Here is a 19,992-nt window from a genome sequence, read left to right on the forward strand (position 1 = left end):
TCTCTTTCAGCGTGCGTCACTGCCGAGCCCCCTTTGGTGCCCGGCAATGACGATTTGCAATGCCTGGAGATGGCATAGGAAAGGAGCGGTGCACAACAAACAACCAGAGTGAAAACTGAGTACTCTCTTTCAGCGTGCGTCACTGCCGAGCCCCCTTCGGTGCCCAGCAATGACGATTTGCAATGCCTGGAGATGGCATAGGAAAGGAGCGGTGTACAACAAGTACACATACATTCAAAGTACACCGCCCCCATGCCAAATAATTAAATATCCTACAGCGCGGCATTGCCGGGGCGCCTCAGGCGCCCGGCAATACCGCAGTGCAGCTCATTGAGGCTGCATTGGGAGGGAGAGGTGTACACTAATTGATTGATTAATTGTATAATTAAAATCAATAAAAGATTATCACAAAATATTTTCATAATCAATTGGCGAATCGCATAACTAAACCACTAGTGCTTCATCCGAAGATGTATCTTTTAGAAATTTAATTAAATAAGTCATTTATAAAAAATTAAATAATTAATTGATTACTCAATAAATAATTAATCGATTAATCAATGAATAATTAATAGATGAAATGATTAATCAATAAATCAAAAATATCCTTGATAGCCACATCACTTGGTCACTGATGTCCAAATATTAGCTTCCCAGCTCAAAAGGTGCCTGAGATATTGGCCAAATGAGAAAGAAAATAAATAAATGATTAATAATGAAAATAAATAAATAATAATCATAAAAAAATTAAATTATTAATCAATTTGCTCAGAGAACACATAAACTACCACTATTTCATCAGAATCTGTAACTTAAAAAAATTTTTTTTGTCATTAATCGAATAATTAAATAACTAATCGATTAATTGATTAATTAATAAATCAAAAATATCCTTTGCAGCCAAATCACCTGGTCATTGGCATGTCCAAATATCAGCTTCCTAACTCAAAAGGTGCCTGAGTTAATGGTCAGAAGAGAAAGGAAATTTGATTAATTAAATAAGTACTTAATTAATCGCTAATAATTAAATAACTCCTCAATTTATTGATTAATCAAAAAAAAAAATACGGTTTTTGACAAAGGACTTGCTCACTATTGTGCCGAAATTTCAGCTTCCTAGCTCAAAGGATGGCTGAGATATCGCCCGGACAACCAAGAAAGAAAACAAACCAACAAGAAAGAAAGAAACCAGAGTGAAAACTGAGTACTCTCTTTCAGCGTGCGTCACTGCCGAGCCCCCTTTGGTGCCCGACTATGACGATTTGCAATGCCTGGAGATGGCATAGGAAAGGAGCGGTGTACAACAAGTACACAGACATTCAAAGTACACCGCCCCATGCCAAATAATTAAATATGCTGCAGCGCGGCATTGCCGGGGCGCCTCCGGCGCCCGGCAATACCGCAGTGCAGCTCATTGAGGCTGCATTGGGAGGGAGAGGTGTACACTAATTGATTGATTAATTGTATAATTAAAATCAATAAAAGATTATCACAAAATATTTTCATAATCAATTGGCTAATCGCATAACTAAACCACTAGTGCTTCATCCGAAGATGTATCTTTTAGAAATTTAATTAAATAAGTCATTTATAAAAAATTAAATAATTAATTGATTACTCAATAAATAATTAATCGATTAATCAATAAATAATTAATAGATGAAATGATTAATCAATAAATCAAAAATATCCTTGATAGCCACATCACTTGGTCACTGATGTCCAAATATTAGCTTCCCAGCTCAAAAGGTGCCTGAGATATTGGCCAAATGAGAAAGAAAATAAATAAATGATTAATAATGAAAATAAATAACTAATAATCATAAAAAAATTAAATTATTAATCAATTTGGTCAGAGAACACATAAACTACCACTATTTCATCAGAATCTGTAACTTAAAAATTTTTTTTTTTTTTGTCATTAATCGAATAATTAAATAACTAATCGATTAATTGATTAATTAATAAATCAAAAATATCCTTTGCAGCCAAATCACCTGGTCATTGGCATGTCCAAATATCAGCTTCCTAACTCAAAAGGTGCCTGAGTTAATGGTCAGAAGAGAAAGGAAATTTGATTAATTAAATAAGTACTTAATTAATCGCTAATAATTAAATAACTCCTCAATTTATTGATTAATCAAAAAAAAAAATACGGTTTTTGACAAAGGACTTGCTCACTATTGTGCCGAAATTTCAGCTTCCGAGCTCAAAGGATGGCTGAGATATCGCCCGGACAACCAAGAAACAAGAAAGAAAACAAACAAGTACACATACATTCAAAGTACACCGCCCCCATGCCAAATAATTAAATATCCTACAGCGCGGCATTGCCGGGGTGCCTCCGGCGCCCGGCAATACCGCAGTGGAGCTCATAGAGGCTGCATTGGGAGGGAGAGATGTACATACATCTAATTGATTGATTAATTGTATAATAATAATAAAAAAAAAAGATTATCACAAAATATTTTCTTAATCAATTGGCTAATACCATAACAAAACCACTTGTGCTTCATCCGAAGACGGATCTTTTAGAAATTTAATCAAATAAGTCATTAATAAAAAACTAAATAATTAATTGATTAATCTATAAGTAATTCATCAATTAATCAATAAATAATGAATCGATGAAATGATTAATCAATTAATCAAAAATATCCTTGATAGCCACATCACTTGGTCACTGTCATGTCCAAATATTAGCTTCCCAGCTCAAAAGGTGCCTGAGATATTGGCCAAATGAGAAAGAAAATAAATAAATGATTAATAATGAAGATAAATAAATAATAATCATTAAAAAATTAAATTATTAATCAATTCGGTCAGAGAACACATAAACCACCACCATTTCATCAGAATCTGTAACTGGGGGAATTTTTTTTTTTTTAGTAATTAATCAAATAATTAAATAATTAATCGATACATTGATTAATTGATTAATCAATAAATCAAAAATATCCTTGATAGCCACATAACCTGGTCACTCATGTCCAAATATTAGCTTCTGAGCTCAAAAGGTGCCTGAGATATTGGCCAAATGAGAAAGAAGATAAATAAATGATTAATAATGAAAATAAATAAATAATAATCATTAAAAAATTAAATTATTAATCAATTCGGTCAGAGAACACATAAACCACCACCATTTCATCAGAATCTGTAACTTAAAAAAAAAAAATAAAAATTGTCATTAATCAAATAATTAATCGATTAATTGATTAATTGATTAATTAATAAATCAAAAATAGCCTTTGCAGCCAAATCACCTGGCCATTGGCATGTCCAAATATCAGCTTCCTAACTCAAAAGGTGCCTGAGTTAATGGTCAGAAGAGAAATGAAATTTAATTAATTAAATAAGTACTTAATTAATCGCTAATAATTAAATAACTCCTCAATTAATTGATTAATCAAAAAACAAAAAATACCGTTTTTGACAAAGGACATGCTCACTATTGTGCCGAAATTTCAGCTTCCTAGCTTAAAGGATGGCTGAAATATCGTCCGGACAAACAAACAAGAAAGCAAGAAAGCAAGAAAGAAAGAAAGAAAACAAGAAACCAAGAAACCAGAGTGAAAACTGAGTACTCTCTTTCAGCGTGCGTCACTGCCGAGCCCCCTTTGGTGCCCGGCAATGACGATTTGCAATGCCTGGAGATGGCATAGGAAAGGAGCGGTGCACAACAAACAACCAGAGTGAAAACTGAGTACTCTCTTTCAGCGTGCGTCACTGCCGAGCCCCCTTCGGTGCCCAGCAATGACGATTTGCAATGCCTGGAGATGGCATAGGAAAGGAGCGGTGTACAACAAGTACACATACATTCAAAGTACACCGCCCCCATGCCAAATAATTAAATATCCTACAGCGCGGCATTGCCGGGGCGCCTCTGGCGCCCGGCAATACCGCAGTGCAGCTCATAGAGGCTACATTGGGAGGGAGAGGTGTCCGCTAATTGATTGATTAATTGTATAATTAAAATCAATAAAAGATTATCACAAAATATTTTCTTAATCAATTAGCGAATAGCATAACTAAACCACTAGTGCTTCATCCGAAGATGTATCTTTCAGAAATTTAATTAAATAAGTCATTAATAAAAAATTAAATAATTAATTGATTACTCAATAAATAATTAATCGATTAATCAATAAATGATTAATCAATGAATCAAAAATATCCTTGATAGCCACATCACTTGGTCATTGGCATGTCCAAATGTCAGCTTCCTAACTCAAAAGGTGCCTGAGTTAATGGTCAGAAGAGAAAGGAAATTTGGTTAATTAAATAAGTACTTAATTAATCGCTAATAATTAAATAACTCCTTAATTTATTGATTAATCAAAAAAAAAATAATACCGTTTTTGACAAAGGACTTGCTCACTATTGTGCCGAAATTTCAGCTTCCTAGCTCAAAGGATGGCTGAGATATCGCCAGGACAAACAAACAAGAAAGAAAACAAGTACACATACATTCAAAGTACACCGCCCCATGCCAAATAATTAAATATGCTGCAGCGCGGCATTGCCGGGGCGCCTCCGGCACCCGGCAATACCGCAGTGCAGCTCATTGAGGCTGCATTGGGAGGGAGAGGTGTACACTAATTGATTGATTAATTGTATAATTAAAATCAATAAAAGATTATCACAAAATATTTTCATAATCAATTGGCTAATCGCATAACTAAACCACTAGTGCTTCATCCGAAGATGTGTCTTTTAGAAATTTAATTAACTAAGTCATTTATAAAAAATTAAATAATTAATTGATTACTCAATAAATAATTAATCGATTAATCAATAAATAATTAATAGATGAAATGATTAATCAATAAATCAAAAATATCCTTGATAGCCACATCACTGGGTCACTCATGTCTAAATATTAGCTTCCCAGCTCAAAAGGTGCCTGAGATATTGGCCAAATGAGAAAGAAAATAAATAAATGATTAATAATGAAAATAAAGAAATAATAATCATAAAAAAAATAAATTATTAATCAATTTGGTCAGAGAACACATAAACTACCACTATTTCATCAGAATCTGTAACTTTAAAAAAAAATTTTTTTTTGGCATTAATCGAATAATTAAATAATTAATCGATTAATTGATTAATTAATAAATCAAAAATATCCTTTGCAGCCAAATCACCTGGTCATTGGCATGTCCAAATATCAGCTTCCTAACTCAAAAGGTGCCTGAGTTAATGGTCAGAAGAGAAAGGAAATTTGATTAATTAAATAAGTACTTAATTAATCGCTAATAATTAAATAACTCTCAATTTATTGATTAATCCAAAAAAAAAAATACCGTTTTTGACAAAGGACTTGCTCACTATTGTGCCGAAATTTCAGCTTCCTTGCTCAAAGGATGGCTGAGATATCGCCCGGACAAACAAACAAGAAAGAAAGAAAACAAGAAAGAAAACAAACAAGTACACATACATTCAAAGTACACCGCCCCATGCCAAATAATTAAATATGCTGCAGCGCGGCACTGCCGGGGCGCCTCCGGCGCCCGGCAATACCGCAGTGCAGCTCATTAAGGCTGCATTGGGAGGGAGGGGTGTACACTAATTGATTGATTAATTGTATAATTAAAATCAATAAAAGATTATCACAAAATATTTTCATAATCAATTGGCCAATCGCATAACTAAACCACTAGTGCTTCATCCGAAGATGTATCTTTTAGAAATTTAATTAAATAAGTCATTTATAAAAAATTAAATAATTAATTGATTACTCAATAAATAATTAATCGATTAATCAATAAATAATTAATAGATGAAATGATTAATCAATAAATCAAAAATATCCTTGATAGCCACATCACTTGGTCACTCATGTCCAAATATTAGCTTCCCAGCTCAAAACGTGCCTGAGATATTGGCCAAATGAGAAAGAAAATAAATAAATGATTAATAATGAAAATAAATAAATAATAATCATAAAAAAATTAAATTATTAATCAATTTGGTCAGAGAACACATAAACTACCACTATTTCATCAGAATCTGTAACTTTAAAAAAAAATTTTTTTTTGGCATTAATCGAATAATTAAATAATTAATCGATTAATTGATTAATTAATAAATCAAAAATATCCTTTGCAGCCAAATCACCTGGTCATTGGCATGTCCAAATATCAGCTTCCTAACTCAAAAGGTGCCTGAGTTAATGGTCAGAAGAGAAAGGAAATTTGATTAATTAAATAAGTACTTAATTAATCGCTAATAATTAAATAACTCTCAATTTATTGATTAATCCAAAAAAAAAAATACCGTTTTTGACAAAGGACTTGCTCACTATTGTGCCGAAATTTCAGCTTCCTTGCTCAAAGGATGGCTGAGATATCGCCCGGACAAACAAACAAGAAAGAAAGAAAACAAGAAAGAAAACAAACAAGTACACATACATTCAAAGTACACCGCCCCATGCCAAATAATTAAATATGCTGCAGCGCGGCACTGCCGGGGCGCCTCCGGCGCCCGGCAATACCGCAGTGCAGCTCATTAAGGCTGCATTGGGAGGGAGGGGTGTACACTAATTGATTGATTAATTGTATAATTAAAATCAATAAAAGATTATCACAAAATATTTTCATAATCAATTGGCCAATCGCATAACTAAACCACTAGTGCTTCATCCGAAGATGTATCTTTTAGAAATTTAATTAAATAAGTCATTTATAAAAAATTAAATAATTAATTGATTACTCAATAAATAATTAATCGATTAATCAATAAATAATTAATAGATGAAATGATTAATCAATAAATCAAAAATATCCTTGATAGCCACATCACTTGGTCACTCATGTCCAAATATTAGCTTCCCAGCTCAAAACGTGCCTGAGATATTGGCCAAATGAGAAAGAAAATAAATAAATGATTAATAATGAAAATAAATAAATAATAATCATAAAAAAATTAAATTATTAATCAATTTGGTCAGAGAACACATAAACTACCACTATTTCATCAGAATCTGTAACTTAAAAAAAAAAAATTTTTTTGTCATTAATCGAATAATTAAATAATTAATCGATTAATTGATTAATTAATAAATCAAAAATATCCTTTGCAGCCAAATCACCTGGTCATTGGCATGTCCAAATATCAGCTTCCTAACTCAAAAGGTGCCTGAGTTAATAATGGTCAGAAGAGAAATGAAATTTAATTAATTAAATAAGTACTTAATTAAACGCTAATAATTAAATAACTCCTCAATTAATTGATTATTCAAAAAACAAAAAATACCGTATTTGACAAAGGACTTGCTCACTACTGTGCCGAAATTTCAGCTTCCTAGCTCAAAGGATGGCTGAGATATCGTCCGGACAACCAAGAAAGAAAACAAACAAACAAACAAACAAACAAACAAGAAACCAGAGTGAAAACTGAGTACTCTCTTTCAGCGTGCGTCACTGCTGAGCCCCCTTTGGTGCCCGGCAATGACGATTTGCAATGCCTGGAGATGGCATAGGAAAGGAGCGGTGTACAACAAGTACACATACATTCAAAGTACACCGCCCCATGCCAAATAATTAAATATGCTGCAGCGCGGCATTGCCGGGGCGCCTATGGCGCCCGGCAATACCGCAGTGCAGTTCATTGAGGCTGCATTGGGAGGGAGAGGTGTACACTAATTGATTGATTAATTGTATAATTAAAATCAACAAAAGATTATCACAAAATATTTTCATAATCCATTGGCTAATCGCATAACTAAACCACTAGTGCTTCATCCGAAGATGTATCTTTTAGAAATTTAATTAAATGTCATTTATAAAAAATTAAATAATTAATTGATTACTCAATAAATAATTAATCGATTAATCAATAAATAATTAATAGATGAAATAATAATCATAAAAAAATTAAATTATTAATCAATTTGGTCAGAGAACACATAAACTACCACTATTTCATCAGAATCTGTAACTTTAAAAAAAAATTTTTTTTTGTCATTAATCGAATAATTAAATAATTAATCGATTAATTGATTAATTAATAAATCAAAAATATCCTTTGCAGCCAAATCACCTGGTCATTGGCATGTCCAAATATCAGCTTCCTAACTCAAAAGGTACCTGAGTTAATAATGGTCAGAAGAGAAATGAAATTTAATTAATTAAATAAGTACTTAATTAAACGCTAATAATTAAATAACTCCTCAATTAATTGATTATTCAAAAAACAAAAAATACCGTATTTGACAAAGGACTTGCTCACTACTGTGCCGAAATTTCAGCTTCCTAGCTCAAAGGATGGCTGAGATATCGCCCGGACAACCAAGAAAGAAAACAAGAAACCAGAGTGAAAACTGAGTACTCTCTTTCAGCGTGCGTCACTGCCGAGCCCCCTTCGGTGCCCGGCAATGACGATTTGCAATGCCTGGAGGTGGCATAGGAAAGGAGCGGTGTACAATGATTAATCAATAAATCAAAAATATCCTTGATAGCCACATCACTTGGTCACTCATGTCCAAATATTAGCTTCCCAGCTCAAAAGGTGCCTGAGATATTGGCCAAATGAGAAAGAAAATAAATAAATAATAATCATTAAAAAATTAAATTATTAATCAATTTGGTCAGAGAACAAATAAACTACCACTATTTCATCAGAATCTGTAACTTAAAAAAAAAAATTTTTTTTGTCATTAGGCGAATAATTAAATAATTAATCGATTAATTGATTAATTAATAAATCAAAAATATCCTTTGCAGCACAATCACCTGGTCATTGGCATGTCCAAATATCAGCTTCCTAACTCAAAAGGTGCCTGAGTTAATGGTCAGAAGAGAAAGGAAATTTAATTAATTAAATAAGTACTTAATTAATCGCTAATAATTAAATAACTCCTCAATTAATTGATTAATCAAAAAACAAAAAATACCGTTTTTGACAAAGGACTTGCTCACTATTGTGCCGAAATTTCAGCTTCCTAGCTCAAAGGATAGCTGAGATATCGCCCGGACAAACAAGAAAGAAAGAAAACAAGAAAGAAAACAAACAAGAAAGAAAGAAACCAGAGTGAAAACTGAGTACTCTCTTTCAGCGTGCGTCACTGCCGAGCCCCCTTTGGTGCCCGGCAATGACGATTTGCAATGCCTGGAGATGGCATAGGAAAGGAGCGGTGTACAACAAGAAAGAAACCAGAGTGAAAACTGAGTACTCTCTTTCAGCGTGCGTCACTGCCGAGCCCCCTTTGGTGCCCGGCAATGACGATTTGCAATGCCTGGAGATGGCATAGGAAAGGTGCGGTGTACAACAAGAAAACAACCAGAGTGAAAACTGAGTACTCTCTTTCAGCGTGCGTCACTGCCGAGCCCCCTTTGGTGCCCGGCAATGACGATTTGCAATGCCTGGAGATGGCATAGGAAAGGAGCGGTGTACAACTGAGTACTCCCTTTCAGCATGCGTCACTGCCGAGCCCCCTTCGGTGCCCAGCAATGACGATTTGCAATGCCTGGAGATGGCATAGGAAAGGAGCGGTGTACAACTGAGTACTCCCTTTCAGCGTGCGTCACTGCCGAGCCCCCTTCGGTGCCCGGCAGTGACGATTTGCAATTCCTGGAGATGGCATAGGAAAGGAGCGGTGTACAACAAGAAAGAAAACAACCAGAGTGAAAACTGAGTACTCTCTTTCAGCGTGCGTCACTGCCAAGCCCCCTGCGGTGCCCAGCAATGACGATTTGCAATGCCTGGAGATGGCATAGGAAAGGTGCGGTGTACAATACATAACCTGCATGCCAGGGAAGAACGCGAGGAGACGATGATGTGTCTTGCATTAAATTGAGTTCACCCATTGAGCCAGGTTCTAATTTTGAACAAGTACTTTGTATTTACTCTCGTGCAGTACCGGAACTCAAACTCGGTGAGTTGCTCTTCTGAGCCAAGTCTGAGTCGAGTAAGTTTGGCTGTCAATGTGGAAATAACTCGGATATTTTCATCACATGAAAATGAAGTAATTGCAGTATTTTGCATGTCTGTGTGCAGTAGTATGTGATAGCAGGTTTGTTTATCTTTGAGATTCAAAGCAAAATGTTAACCGAATTGAGCACTGTACCTGCTACCTGCCTTGCTCTGTTAGCCATGAGCACAGGTCTCACGGCACTGTTAGCTCTGGGTTAACTCCATATTGTACACCGCTCCTTTCCTATGCCATCTCCAGGCATTGCAAATCGTCATTGCCGGGCACCAAAGGGGGCTCGGCAGTGACGCACGCTGAAAGAGAGTAGGTACTCAGTTTTCACTCTGGTTTCTTGTTTGTTTTCTTTCTTGTTTGTTTGTTTTCTTTCTTGTTTGTTTGTCCGGGCGATATCTCAGCCATCCTTTGAGCTAGGAAGCTGAAATTTCGGCACAATCGTGAGCAAGTCCTTTGTCAAAAACGGTATTTTTTTTTTTGATTAATCAATAAATTGAGGAGTTATTTAATTATTAGCGATTAATTAAGTACTTATTTAATTAATCAAATTTCCTTTCTCTTCTGACCATTAACTCAGGCACCTTTTGAGTTAGGAAGCTGACATTTGGACATGCCAATGACCAGGTGATTTGGCTGCAAAGGATATTTTTGATTTATTAATTAATCAATTAATCGATTAATTATTTAATTATTCGATTAATGACAAAAAAATTTTTTTTTTTAAAGTTACAGATTCTGATGAAATAGTGGTAGTTTATGTGTTACTGACCAAATTGATTAATAATTTAATTTTTTTATGATTATTATTTATTTATTTTCTTTCTCATTTGGCCAATATCTCAGGCACCTTTTGAGCTGGGAAGCTAATATTTGGACATGAGTGACCAAGTGATGTGGCTATCAAGGATATTTTTGATTTATTGATTAATCATTTCATCTATTAATTATTTATTGATTAATCGATTAATTATTTATTGAGTAATCAATTAATTATTTAATTTTTTATAAATGACTTATTTAATTAAATTTCTAAAAGATACATCTTCGGATGAAGCACTAGTGGTTTAGTTATGCGATTAGCCAATTTATTATGAAAATATTTTGTGATAATCTTTTATTGATTTTAATTATACAATTAATCAATCAATTAGTGTACACCTCTCCCTCCCAATGCAGCCTCAATGAGCTGCACTGCGGTATTGCCGGGCGCCAGAGGCGCCCCGGCAATGCCGCGCTGCAGCATATTTAATTATTTGGCATGGGGCGGTGTACTTTGAATGTATGTGTACTTGTATTGGTATTGTTTGTGTGCTCCTTCCGAATATGGCTTCTAAAACTATTAATATATGTATGTTAATATGTATACATAGTCGTCCCTCGCTATATCGCGGTTCACCTTTCGCGGCCTCACTGTATCGCGGATTTTTAACTCTTACATATCTAATTTTATATCGCGGATTTTTCGCTATATCGTGGGATTTTGCGGTATAAATGTATTTTTATATACTATTATTTTAAATATTTTTGTGGTAAAATAAGCATTTTCTAGCCTAAAAAATTAAAAAACGTAAAAAAATAAGAAAAATACAGTAATTAAAACATATTACAAGAAATAAAATACTGTACATAGTGTACAGTAGAAGAGTAGACAAAGAGACAAAGAGTCGTGCGTATGGAAAACGCAGATGCGGCAGCTTCCACTTGCGCTAGTTACCCACGTGAGATCGTACACGGCACGCTACTGGCTGATGGATTAGAGGCGACCAACCAGAGCATGGTGTTCTGTATCACGGGCTCTGGTTGGCTCAGCGACCATAGCATCATTCTCTGTATCTCCCGCGCATAGCATGCATTCAGCATCTCGCCTTGTCCATTTCACATCGACGTGCGATCGCTACTCGTAGTGTTACTCTGCGGTGTTGTGTTTGTGTGATTTATCTGTAAAAGTTTTAAATTTATTTCAACCCCTACAATGCCGCCCAAACGTTCTGCGTTCTGTAATTGTACAGATACCATTATTATCTGTAATGTAATGACGCACTGTAATGTAAACATCATCTGTAATGACAGTATCTGAATTTATAATCCGTAATGACGCACTGCTAGATGGTTCCTCTGGAGCTTTGCAGGCAATGCGGACATGCATGGCGATGACGTCATGTTGTCCGCTCATTAGGTTGGAGAACCAGATTACAGATACCATTATTAGTAACTCCCAACCGCAACCAGGTCGACTCCATATGATGAGTGGATACCAGAGATAACGTTACCGTGTGGCAGGCGGTGCTTATCGCTCCCAGCAAGGTGCAGCAGCAGCTGTATGGGACACCTTGCTGGCGGTTCTCCACTGATGATATGAAGGTCGCATAGTGACTGATATATTTATTTATATATATATATATATATATATGTATATATATATATATATTAGTATATGTATGTATATATATATATATATATATATATATATATATATATATATATATTAGTATATGTATGTATATATATATATATATATATATATGTAAAATACATACACACACGAGAAAAGCCTGCCCGTCCCTTCGCTGCTGGACCAATTCGTGATTTATGCTCCCCCAGCCCCCCCCCCCCAATCCCCTCTCCACTCATTCATGTGTGAGGCCACATGTCATGCGTGTATTGACAAAGTTAAGCCTGGCTAAATTTAATCAATCACCGAGAGTATGGGAAAACACGAGATCAGGAATGCAAGTTCCAAAACTTTTACGGTAGAATGAATTTGAAGAAACCTTTTAAAATAATCAATGTACGAGAGAGCGCACACAGCTGTCAGGACGAAGGACGGGAACAGTGGTGAGTTTGAGGTGAAGGTGGGAGTGCATCAGGGGTCGGTACTAAGTCCACTACTATTTGTAGCTGTGATGGAGGTGCTGGCTCGGAATGTAAAGGAGGGTTTACCATGGGAGTTGTTGCAGATGCAGATGCAGATGACCTGGTGTTGATTGCGGAAAGTATGGATGGACTGAAGGAGAAGATGAACAAGTGGAAGGAATGTATGGAGACAAAAGGTCTGAAGGTGAATATCGGAAAAACGAAGGTGATGGCAAGTGGTAAAGCATGTGGTGAGGTGGAAAGAACTGGGAGGTGGCCATGTGCTGTGTGCAGGAAGGGTGTCGGAGTGAACTCCATTCAATGTACAATATGCGCTGAGTGGGTTCATCAAAAATGTAGTGGTATGAGAGGGTCATTCACCAGTGTGGCAGCTACATTCAAGTGTAAGGTGTGCACAGAGGGCGCTGCAGATGGAGGAAATGTTGAGTTGGATCTTGGAGACGGCATGAAGCTGGAAAATGTGAAAACATTTTGCTACCTAGGAGACATGCTGAATGGAGAAGGTGGATCAGACTCGGCAACGGTTGCGAGCGTGAGATGTGCATGGAAGAAGTTTCGGGAACTGAGTGGCGTGTTGACGAGGAGGGGAGCGTCGTTGAAGCTGAAGGGAAAGGTGTATTCTGCATGTGTGAGAAGTGTTATGATTAATGGGAGCGAGACATGGGTAATGAATGTAGAGCAGCAACGAAGGCTGGAAAGGGTGGAAATGCGAATGGTTCGGTGGATGTGTGGAGTATCGTTGAGAGAGAGAGGAAGACAAATGATGAATTGCGAAAGATGATGGGAATAGAGCCTGTGATGGATGCTGTGAAGAGAAACAGGTTGAGATGGTTTGGTCATGTGTTGAGGAAGGATGAAAGTGACTGATTGATAAGAGTGATGGAAATGAATGTCGAAGGAAGCAGAGGGGGTGGGGAAGACCGAGAAAGACTTGGCTAAAGGTGGTGGAAGAAGAAATGCGGGCAAGGGGGTTATAGCAAGGGGAGATGCAGAAAATACGGTAAAATGGGGAAGATTGTCATGGGGCCCGTAAGGCTAACCCCCGCTCTCGCAGGGAAAATGGCCTTAAAATGCCTGTTGTTGTTGTTGTTTTTAAAATAACCAGGACTGGATGAATGGAACAAAATTGGTGGATTTTGTTTTCCCCAATTGGTGATTGGTGCACACACAACAGTAATATTATATACACATTCATTAAGCCGTATGTGAGGACATTTAGTCATAAAATCCACATTGGTAGTTTTTTTTAGGTCCTTCCACGCTACACAAGTTGTGTTTCACAAGTATTTATTGGCGACAAATTTATGATTAGGCAGAAGTTCGATGTGAATTTTGACCGAAAACTAATGCACTTCACATCCACCCAGACTAAACAAAGTGCATAACCAATTCACTGCTTCGGAATTTTATTATTTGCCTCATTTCCATTCTAACATGCTAAAGCAACGAAAAGGCCCAAACAGGCTGTCGGCTCGGCTCTCTTAAAGAAAAGTAATACCCTTCAGAAGTTTGAATAGGGGACAGATTTCCTTGCCAGCACTACAGATCAAGCTTATTCCGTTCTTACCTTGGTATTTATCTGACGAGTTGTAGTTGAGATGGGCTTCAATGCTACTAGCAACTGCTATGCCATTCACCTGCCACAAAGAGCATGATTCAAGTACAGAAACAATCAATGATGGTTAAAATAAGGAAAAACTTTGTGTGAATTTCTACGATATTGCAAGAGGTATTTGTTTAATAACGGTTCCGCTCCCAGTATAATAGGAGACAGACAGTACCTTCTTCATTTCTAGCTGCACGAAGCCCTCAGAAAATTCCAGGCGGAGCTGCGCCTTGTTTTCTGAACACGAGCCATTGGCGTGCGTAACATTTGGGTTTATGTTGAAAATCTTCAGCTGGGGGAGGGGTTGGGGAGGGGAAGACAAGTGGAACCATGGTATCAGTTATCAAAATATGAAAGTGATCCACAACTCGCACAAACCCTTCATTTTTGAAATCATGATCCCAGATTCATGGAAGAGCATAAAAATTGCACGCAGGATCAGATCAGAAATATCATCACAGTTTTTAAAAAAATTTTATCACAATTATATTTTCAGATGATAATGGACACAAGCATAGATTTTTGAACATGGGATGCTTATGCTCACCATGGAGCTTTGTGCTCAGATGGGAACACTATGCAGTATACAAGCAAATATTGATGAAGTGCATTTACATTCGGACTTTATACCAGAGCAAAACCAGTTTTACTCCAGTTTGCATGTTTATAGTAACATGACAGTTCTTGGCAACTACCCAACTCATCCACCGGAGTTTGTCATAACTCATAACCCACCCACAATGTTTTGTAATATCGTGCTATATCTAGGTTTTCGCCCTCTCTCTGAATGGTGGCCCAGATAGGCAGCCAGATATTATGCTTTTCTGCCAGCCTGAGACTAACCTGATCCCAGAAGGCATGCTTTTAACAAACTCTGATCCAGTTCCATACATGAGAAACACATGACAGGATATCCTCACTCTAGTTGCGCTAAAATGACCTGACCAACCTAGTTAGCAACAGTCAACTCCACCCTATGTGTTCTTAATGACATTGTGGTTAGAGCATCTACTTGGTCAGCAGTCCAATTCCAACCCTGGCCGAATTATACCACATACTTTTTTTTTCTTTTTTTTTTTTAAACGTGGCAGCTCAAATTTTGCATATCGAGATAACTTTAATCCCATATTCCAAGGGGAAAAAAAAATCACAAGTGTCTGCAAATATCGAAAGGAATATATCCATTTATCCGTAAACAAAAGGCGGTCCGTGCAGCTTCTCCCTTGCTCATGAAGAGTCACACAAACGAAGACAAGAGCATGTCACATGATCTTTCATGGGAACGACTGCTCCCAATGAAGCTGGTGTTACAGTTTTATAGTGGTTTGATTAAAGCGTCAGAGTTTGTCATCTATGGACGATGCACAGTGAGTGGTAGGCCATAAACATTTATTATTTGCAGACTGTGTACAAGGGTAACTGTATCAAGAGATACTTCTTGACACTGCATGTCTACATATATATATAGTCTGACAAACTATAAGAATATGACAATTACTGTTCAATTTCCACTTTGGTTTACAAGTGGAACTTTAGGTTGTGTCAAATGTTGGACGAGCCCCCTCTATACACAGATTGTGAAACAATAGGCACGATGTTTTTATGCATGGTCTAAAGGTCGTAATGGAGCTGGCGCGCACACGCGCACACACACACCTTGAGGGAGGCTCCATCACTGCCGTCACTTCCCGGAATACTCTGAGTACCAGTGACATCACAACAACGGCGCCGCCTTTCTCACTGCACTCAGCAGTGCATTTCCTCAGAAGGAATTTCCTTCACAAAATGCCAATTGATAGGGATTGTACATGCTCTATCATACTAAAATATGCCATTTGGTGTTTGCCTGATGAATTTTTGACCCCAATACATTCTGTCGTTACTTACCCAATCATCATTGACAGGATGACTAAGGGTTACATCATGAAGGTTGTAGCGCATTCATTTTCCCCCCTTCCCAAGGGGGTTTTCTCCCCCAAGCGGGTTTTCCCCACCATTGCCGTCAATGGGGTTGCATGTCGAGGTGTATATCCATGTTAAGTTAGCTTTATCGTGGCGTTTTTCAAAGGCCACTTCAAATGACAAAACTAATGACAATAGCATAATATTAATGTTATTACAAAACAATATTAATACCATTAATATCCCACCTCCCCAAGGTGTTTTTCCTCCATGAACAAACGTGGAGTTAAGGTTTATAAATAGCTTATCATGGTGTTCCCGTGGGAGCAATGACCCAGCGACCTCTACTGGAAGTAACAAATATTATAAACCACAAACACGTATGATTAGCTTTTTAAACAGTCGCTAATGCCGTTTATAACACTAAACAAAGAAATTTGGAGGAATCCCGACATCCGTGAGGTAAGTTTTACTTATAGGACTGAGCGAAGATCTACTGTGCTCTATATACCCCACAAGAATTAGGTTAATAACATGACCCTTTCTGCCGATACTGTGGCATGTTTTGTAGCAAACTTTTGAAACTCGCTCCTGCTGTATAACATGATAGTGAAAGGGAGGAAGCCCGGGTTGTGCTCATTTACCAAGCTGCTAGCTAGCGCATGCCAAGCCAGTCGTTCCTTCACGGTTTTGAATTGAGTGCTTGCTCGAATGCTTAAACCACTTGGCGATCTCTCCACAAGTAACTCGGTAAATGAACACACCCAATGTTCTTGAGACCAGACCATAGATCGACTGTAATCTATATACCCCAAAGAGGAATGACACTTCCTGCCGCTCCTGGAGTGAGCGGGTGTACTAATCCTTTTAAATTCTGAACGTCAAGCAAGGAAGCAGCACATACCATTTTTAAAGTCGTATGACTTTTGAGTATGACTCGAACCAGTCCAATCCAGATGGGCGTTTTTTTTTTTTAAGGAGAAACCATCTTATCACTGCATGGCTGTTGCCTCCCTTTGGGAACTCATTCTCCCTTTGTCAGGTGTTGTTTTTACTCCTGGCAGGGTTTCACAGTCACCCTCCCCACAAGCAAACCCAGTGAGGGGTGTCAGTTTAGTCGCAGACAACCCAACCATGCGGCAGGAAGCACCGGGTTACATGTTACCAGTGGCAGTCCCAAAAGACTGAGCTGAGCTATACAATGTTGTTACCCAATGTGAATGCATGCTCTCCTCTCTCTCCGTCTCTCCCTCATGTCTCGTCAATGAATCGAAATAACAAAATCAATATTATGCAGGTAAATGACGGAAACAGACTTTAATGAGAAAAAAAAAATTGCAATCCGGCAAGCAAAGTTGAACAGCTGTCCCTGGTTTGCTTTTTTAAAAGGTAGCATGAAAGATGATCAGTTGACCAGATTTCATATCAAAGCAAATGTTCCAACTTTGAAATACCCTTAATCAGAGTCCAACGTTTTAGTCGAGATTCCACTTTAAAAGTAAGCAAACAAACTTACAAAGGTCACACAATGAAAAGATATCGAGCACCGACGACAAAGAATTACAATCAAAATTTACATATATATATATATATATATATATATATATATATATATATATATATATATATACACACAGACTTGGCATTTAATATGGATTTTTTTTTTTTTCTTGACTTGGGTTTACTTTCTGAACTCGGTATATCAATCTGGTGAATTTCTTTTACGCTTCGGTGATTTCTTTGTTAAAGAGCCATGTCACTGATTGTTTGTCGCAGCAAGAAGTCAATAACAGGATTATATCACAGGTGGCGGGACAAAATGTACGGACAGGTACATTTGACGATTGGCTTCACAATCGGGTATATAAGGGTTGTTGCGTTCTGTATTAGTGGAAAACAACTGCTGCACGTCTACAAAAGTTATTGCCGCTTCCCCTGGAGATGGTCCGTCAACTCGACAATGCTGTTTGTCATTTAGTGGTGGCTTTACGAAATTCCGACATGAAACAGCGTGCTATTGCTCGGCAGTATGGCATCACTCAAGGTCAGGTGTCAAAGATCCTGAAACGAAATGCTCAGAGGGGTGTCCCTACTCCAATACCGAGGTCAGGACGTCCCCACAGAACCACAAGGAGGGATGATCGCCAGCTGCACCGGTTAGTCCGCAATGGCCGTACCAAATCAGCTAATCGGCTTAGGGCTGAGTGGCAGCAACTGACAAATGTGCCTGTATCCAGAAGGCTAGTCAACCAACGACGGGTTCAAGCAGGCTATTGTGCCAGGCGTCCCCTGAGAAAGCCACGTCTGACCAGACAACACCGCCAGCACTGATTGCAGTGGGCCAGAGAGCACCGTCAATGGCAGCCAGGACACTGGAATCACGTGATCTTCAGTGACAAGTCTAGATTTCTGGTCTATTGTCAATATGGCCGCGTCCGAGTGCGCAGAGAAGTGCATGAAGCCTACAACGAAGATTGTATAGTGCCAAAAGTCCGAGCTGGAGGTGGTGGGGTGACCGTTTGGGCTGCTTTTCATGCAGGGGGCAAAACTGACCTGGTTGTTCTGAATGGAAACCTGAACCAGTTCAAGCACAGGGCCATTCTGGAAGAAACATTGCTTCCATTTGTTCGTGCAGCCTTTCAAGGAAACTTTGTCTTCCAAGATGACAATGCACGGCCTCATCATGCTCGCATGATCCAACACTTTCTTGCTGACCGTGGTGTAGAGCATATGGAGTGGCCTGCCATGTCCCCGGATATGAATCCGATCGAGAACTTGTGGGCAGAATTAACGCGTCAAATCGACAACTTGGACCAGCAGCCTGCCTCTGTGCGTGAATTGCAGCAGGCTATTGACACTGCATGGCAAGCGATTCCTGTCCAAACCTTGGCAGATCTCATGAACAGCATGCCTTGACGTGTACGTGCTCTCCTGAATGCTCGTGGGGGTTACACGAAGTACTGAACTGTAATTTTAATGTCCGTAATCCCAGTCGTAATTTAACTTTTGTTTTTGTGAAAATTTTTTTGGCTAATGTGCAAAATAAAGAGATACTTCTGGAAAACGCACAGAAGTTTAACACAGTACTGTCCGTGAATTGAGTTCGATATCAGTTTACATCACTTTCAAGGATCAATTTATTTGCTTCGAAATGTCAAATGTGGTTTTTGTTTCTTTTAAAGGTCACATTAACAAAATCTAGAATAATTTCAACATAATTCCAATGAGCTTTTGGTTCTAAGTCATCTTGAAAAGTAAGTTCACCCCCACAAAAACAAGTACAAAAAGTTTTAATTAAAACAAAAGCCGCGTCGATGTTACACAATGCCTAGATGCAGCTGTGCCTATAACGTCGATATTATAGGCACAGGACATTCCTATTGATTCGATTACTTGATGTTATTTTTGTGCAAAGTGAAAATATATCTCGGCAATTTCCCGTGTGTGGCGACGAATTTTTAATATATCTCGGCATTTTCCCGTCTGTTATTTCAGGCGGTGTATGACTGACCATGCCGAGATTTAAAAAAAATATATCTCGGCAATTTCCCGTATGTGGCGACATGTGAACGAAGCTATGCTCCTCTCTCCACATTATTGTGACGACGTATAAATTAAATATTTCATCGTGACGATTGTCATCAAATGGACGAATTTTTAATATATCTCGGCATTTTCC

General features: G+C 37.7%; 1 protein-coding gene across 2 annotated transcripts in view; it reads right to left on the bottom strand.

Annotated features, from left to right (window-relative positions):
• Window positions 1-19,992, bottom strand: part of LOC137435078 (uncharacterized) — a 96,898-nt gene that overhangs the window by 57,806 nt on the left and 19,100 nt on the right. For both annotated transcript variants that reach the window (XM_078784696.1, XM_078784697.1), the window contains exons 3-4: window positions 14,587-14,703; window positions 14,373-14,442 (exon numbers count right to left, since the gene is read on the bottom strand). In XM_078784696.1, the coding sequence (XP_078640822.1) occupies window positions 14,373-14,442; window positions 14,587-14,703 (187 nt within the window). The remainder of the gene's footprint in view (window positions 1-14,372; window positions 14,443-14,586; window positions 14,704-19,992) is intronic.

The sequence above is a fragment of the Myxine glutinosa genome, chromosome 9, assembly GCF_964187855.1.
Source record: "Myxine glutinosa chromosome 9, kmMyxGlut1.1, whole genome shotgun sequence".
Taxonomy (NCBI): domain Eukaryota; kingdom Metazoa; phylum Chordata; class Myxini; order Myxiniformes; family Myxinidae; genus Myxine; species Myxine glutinosa.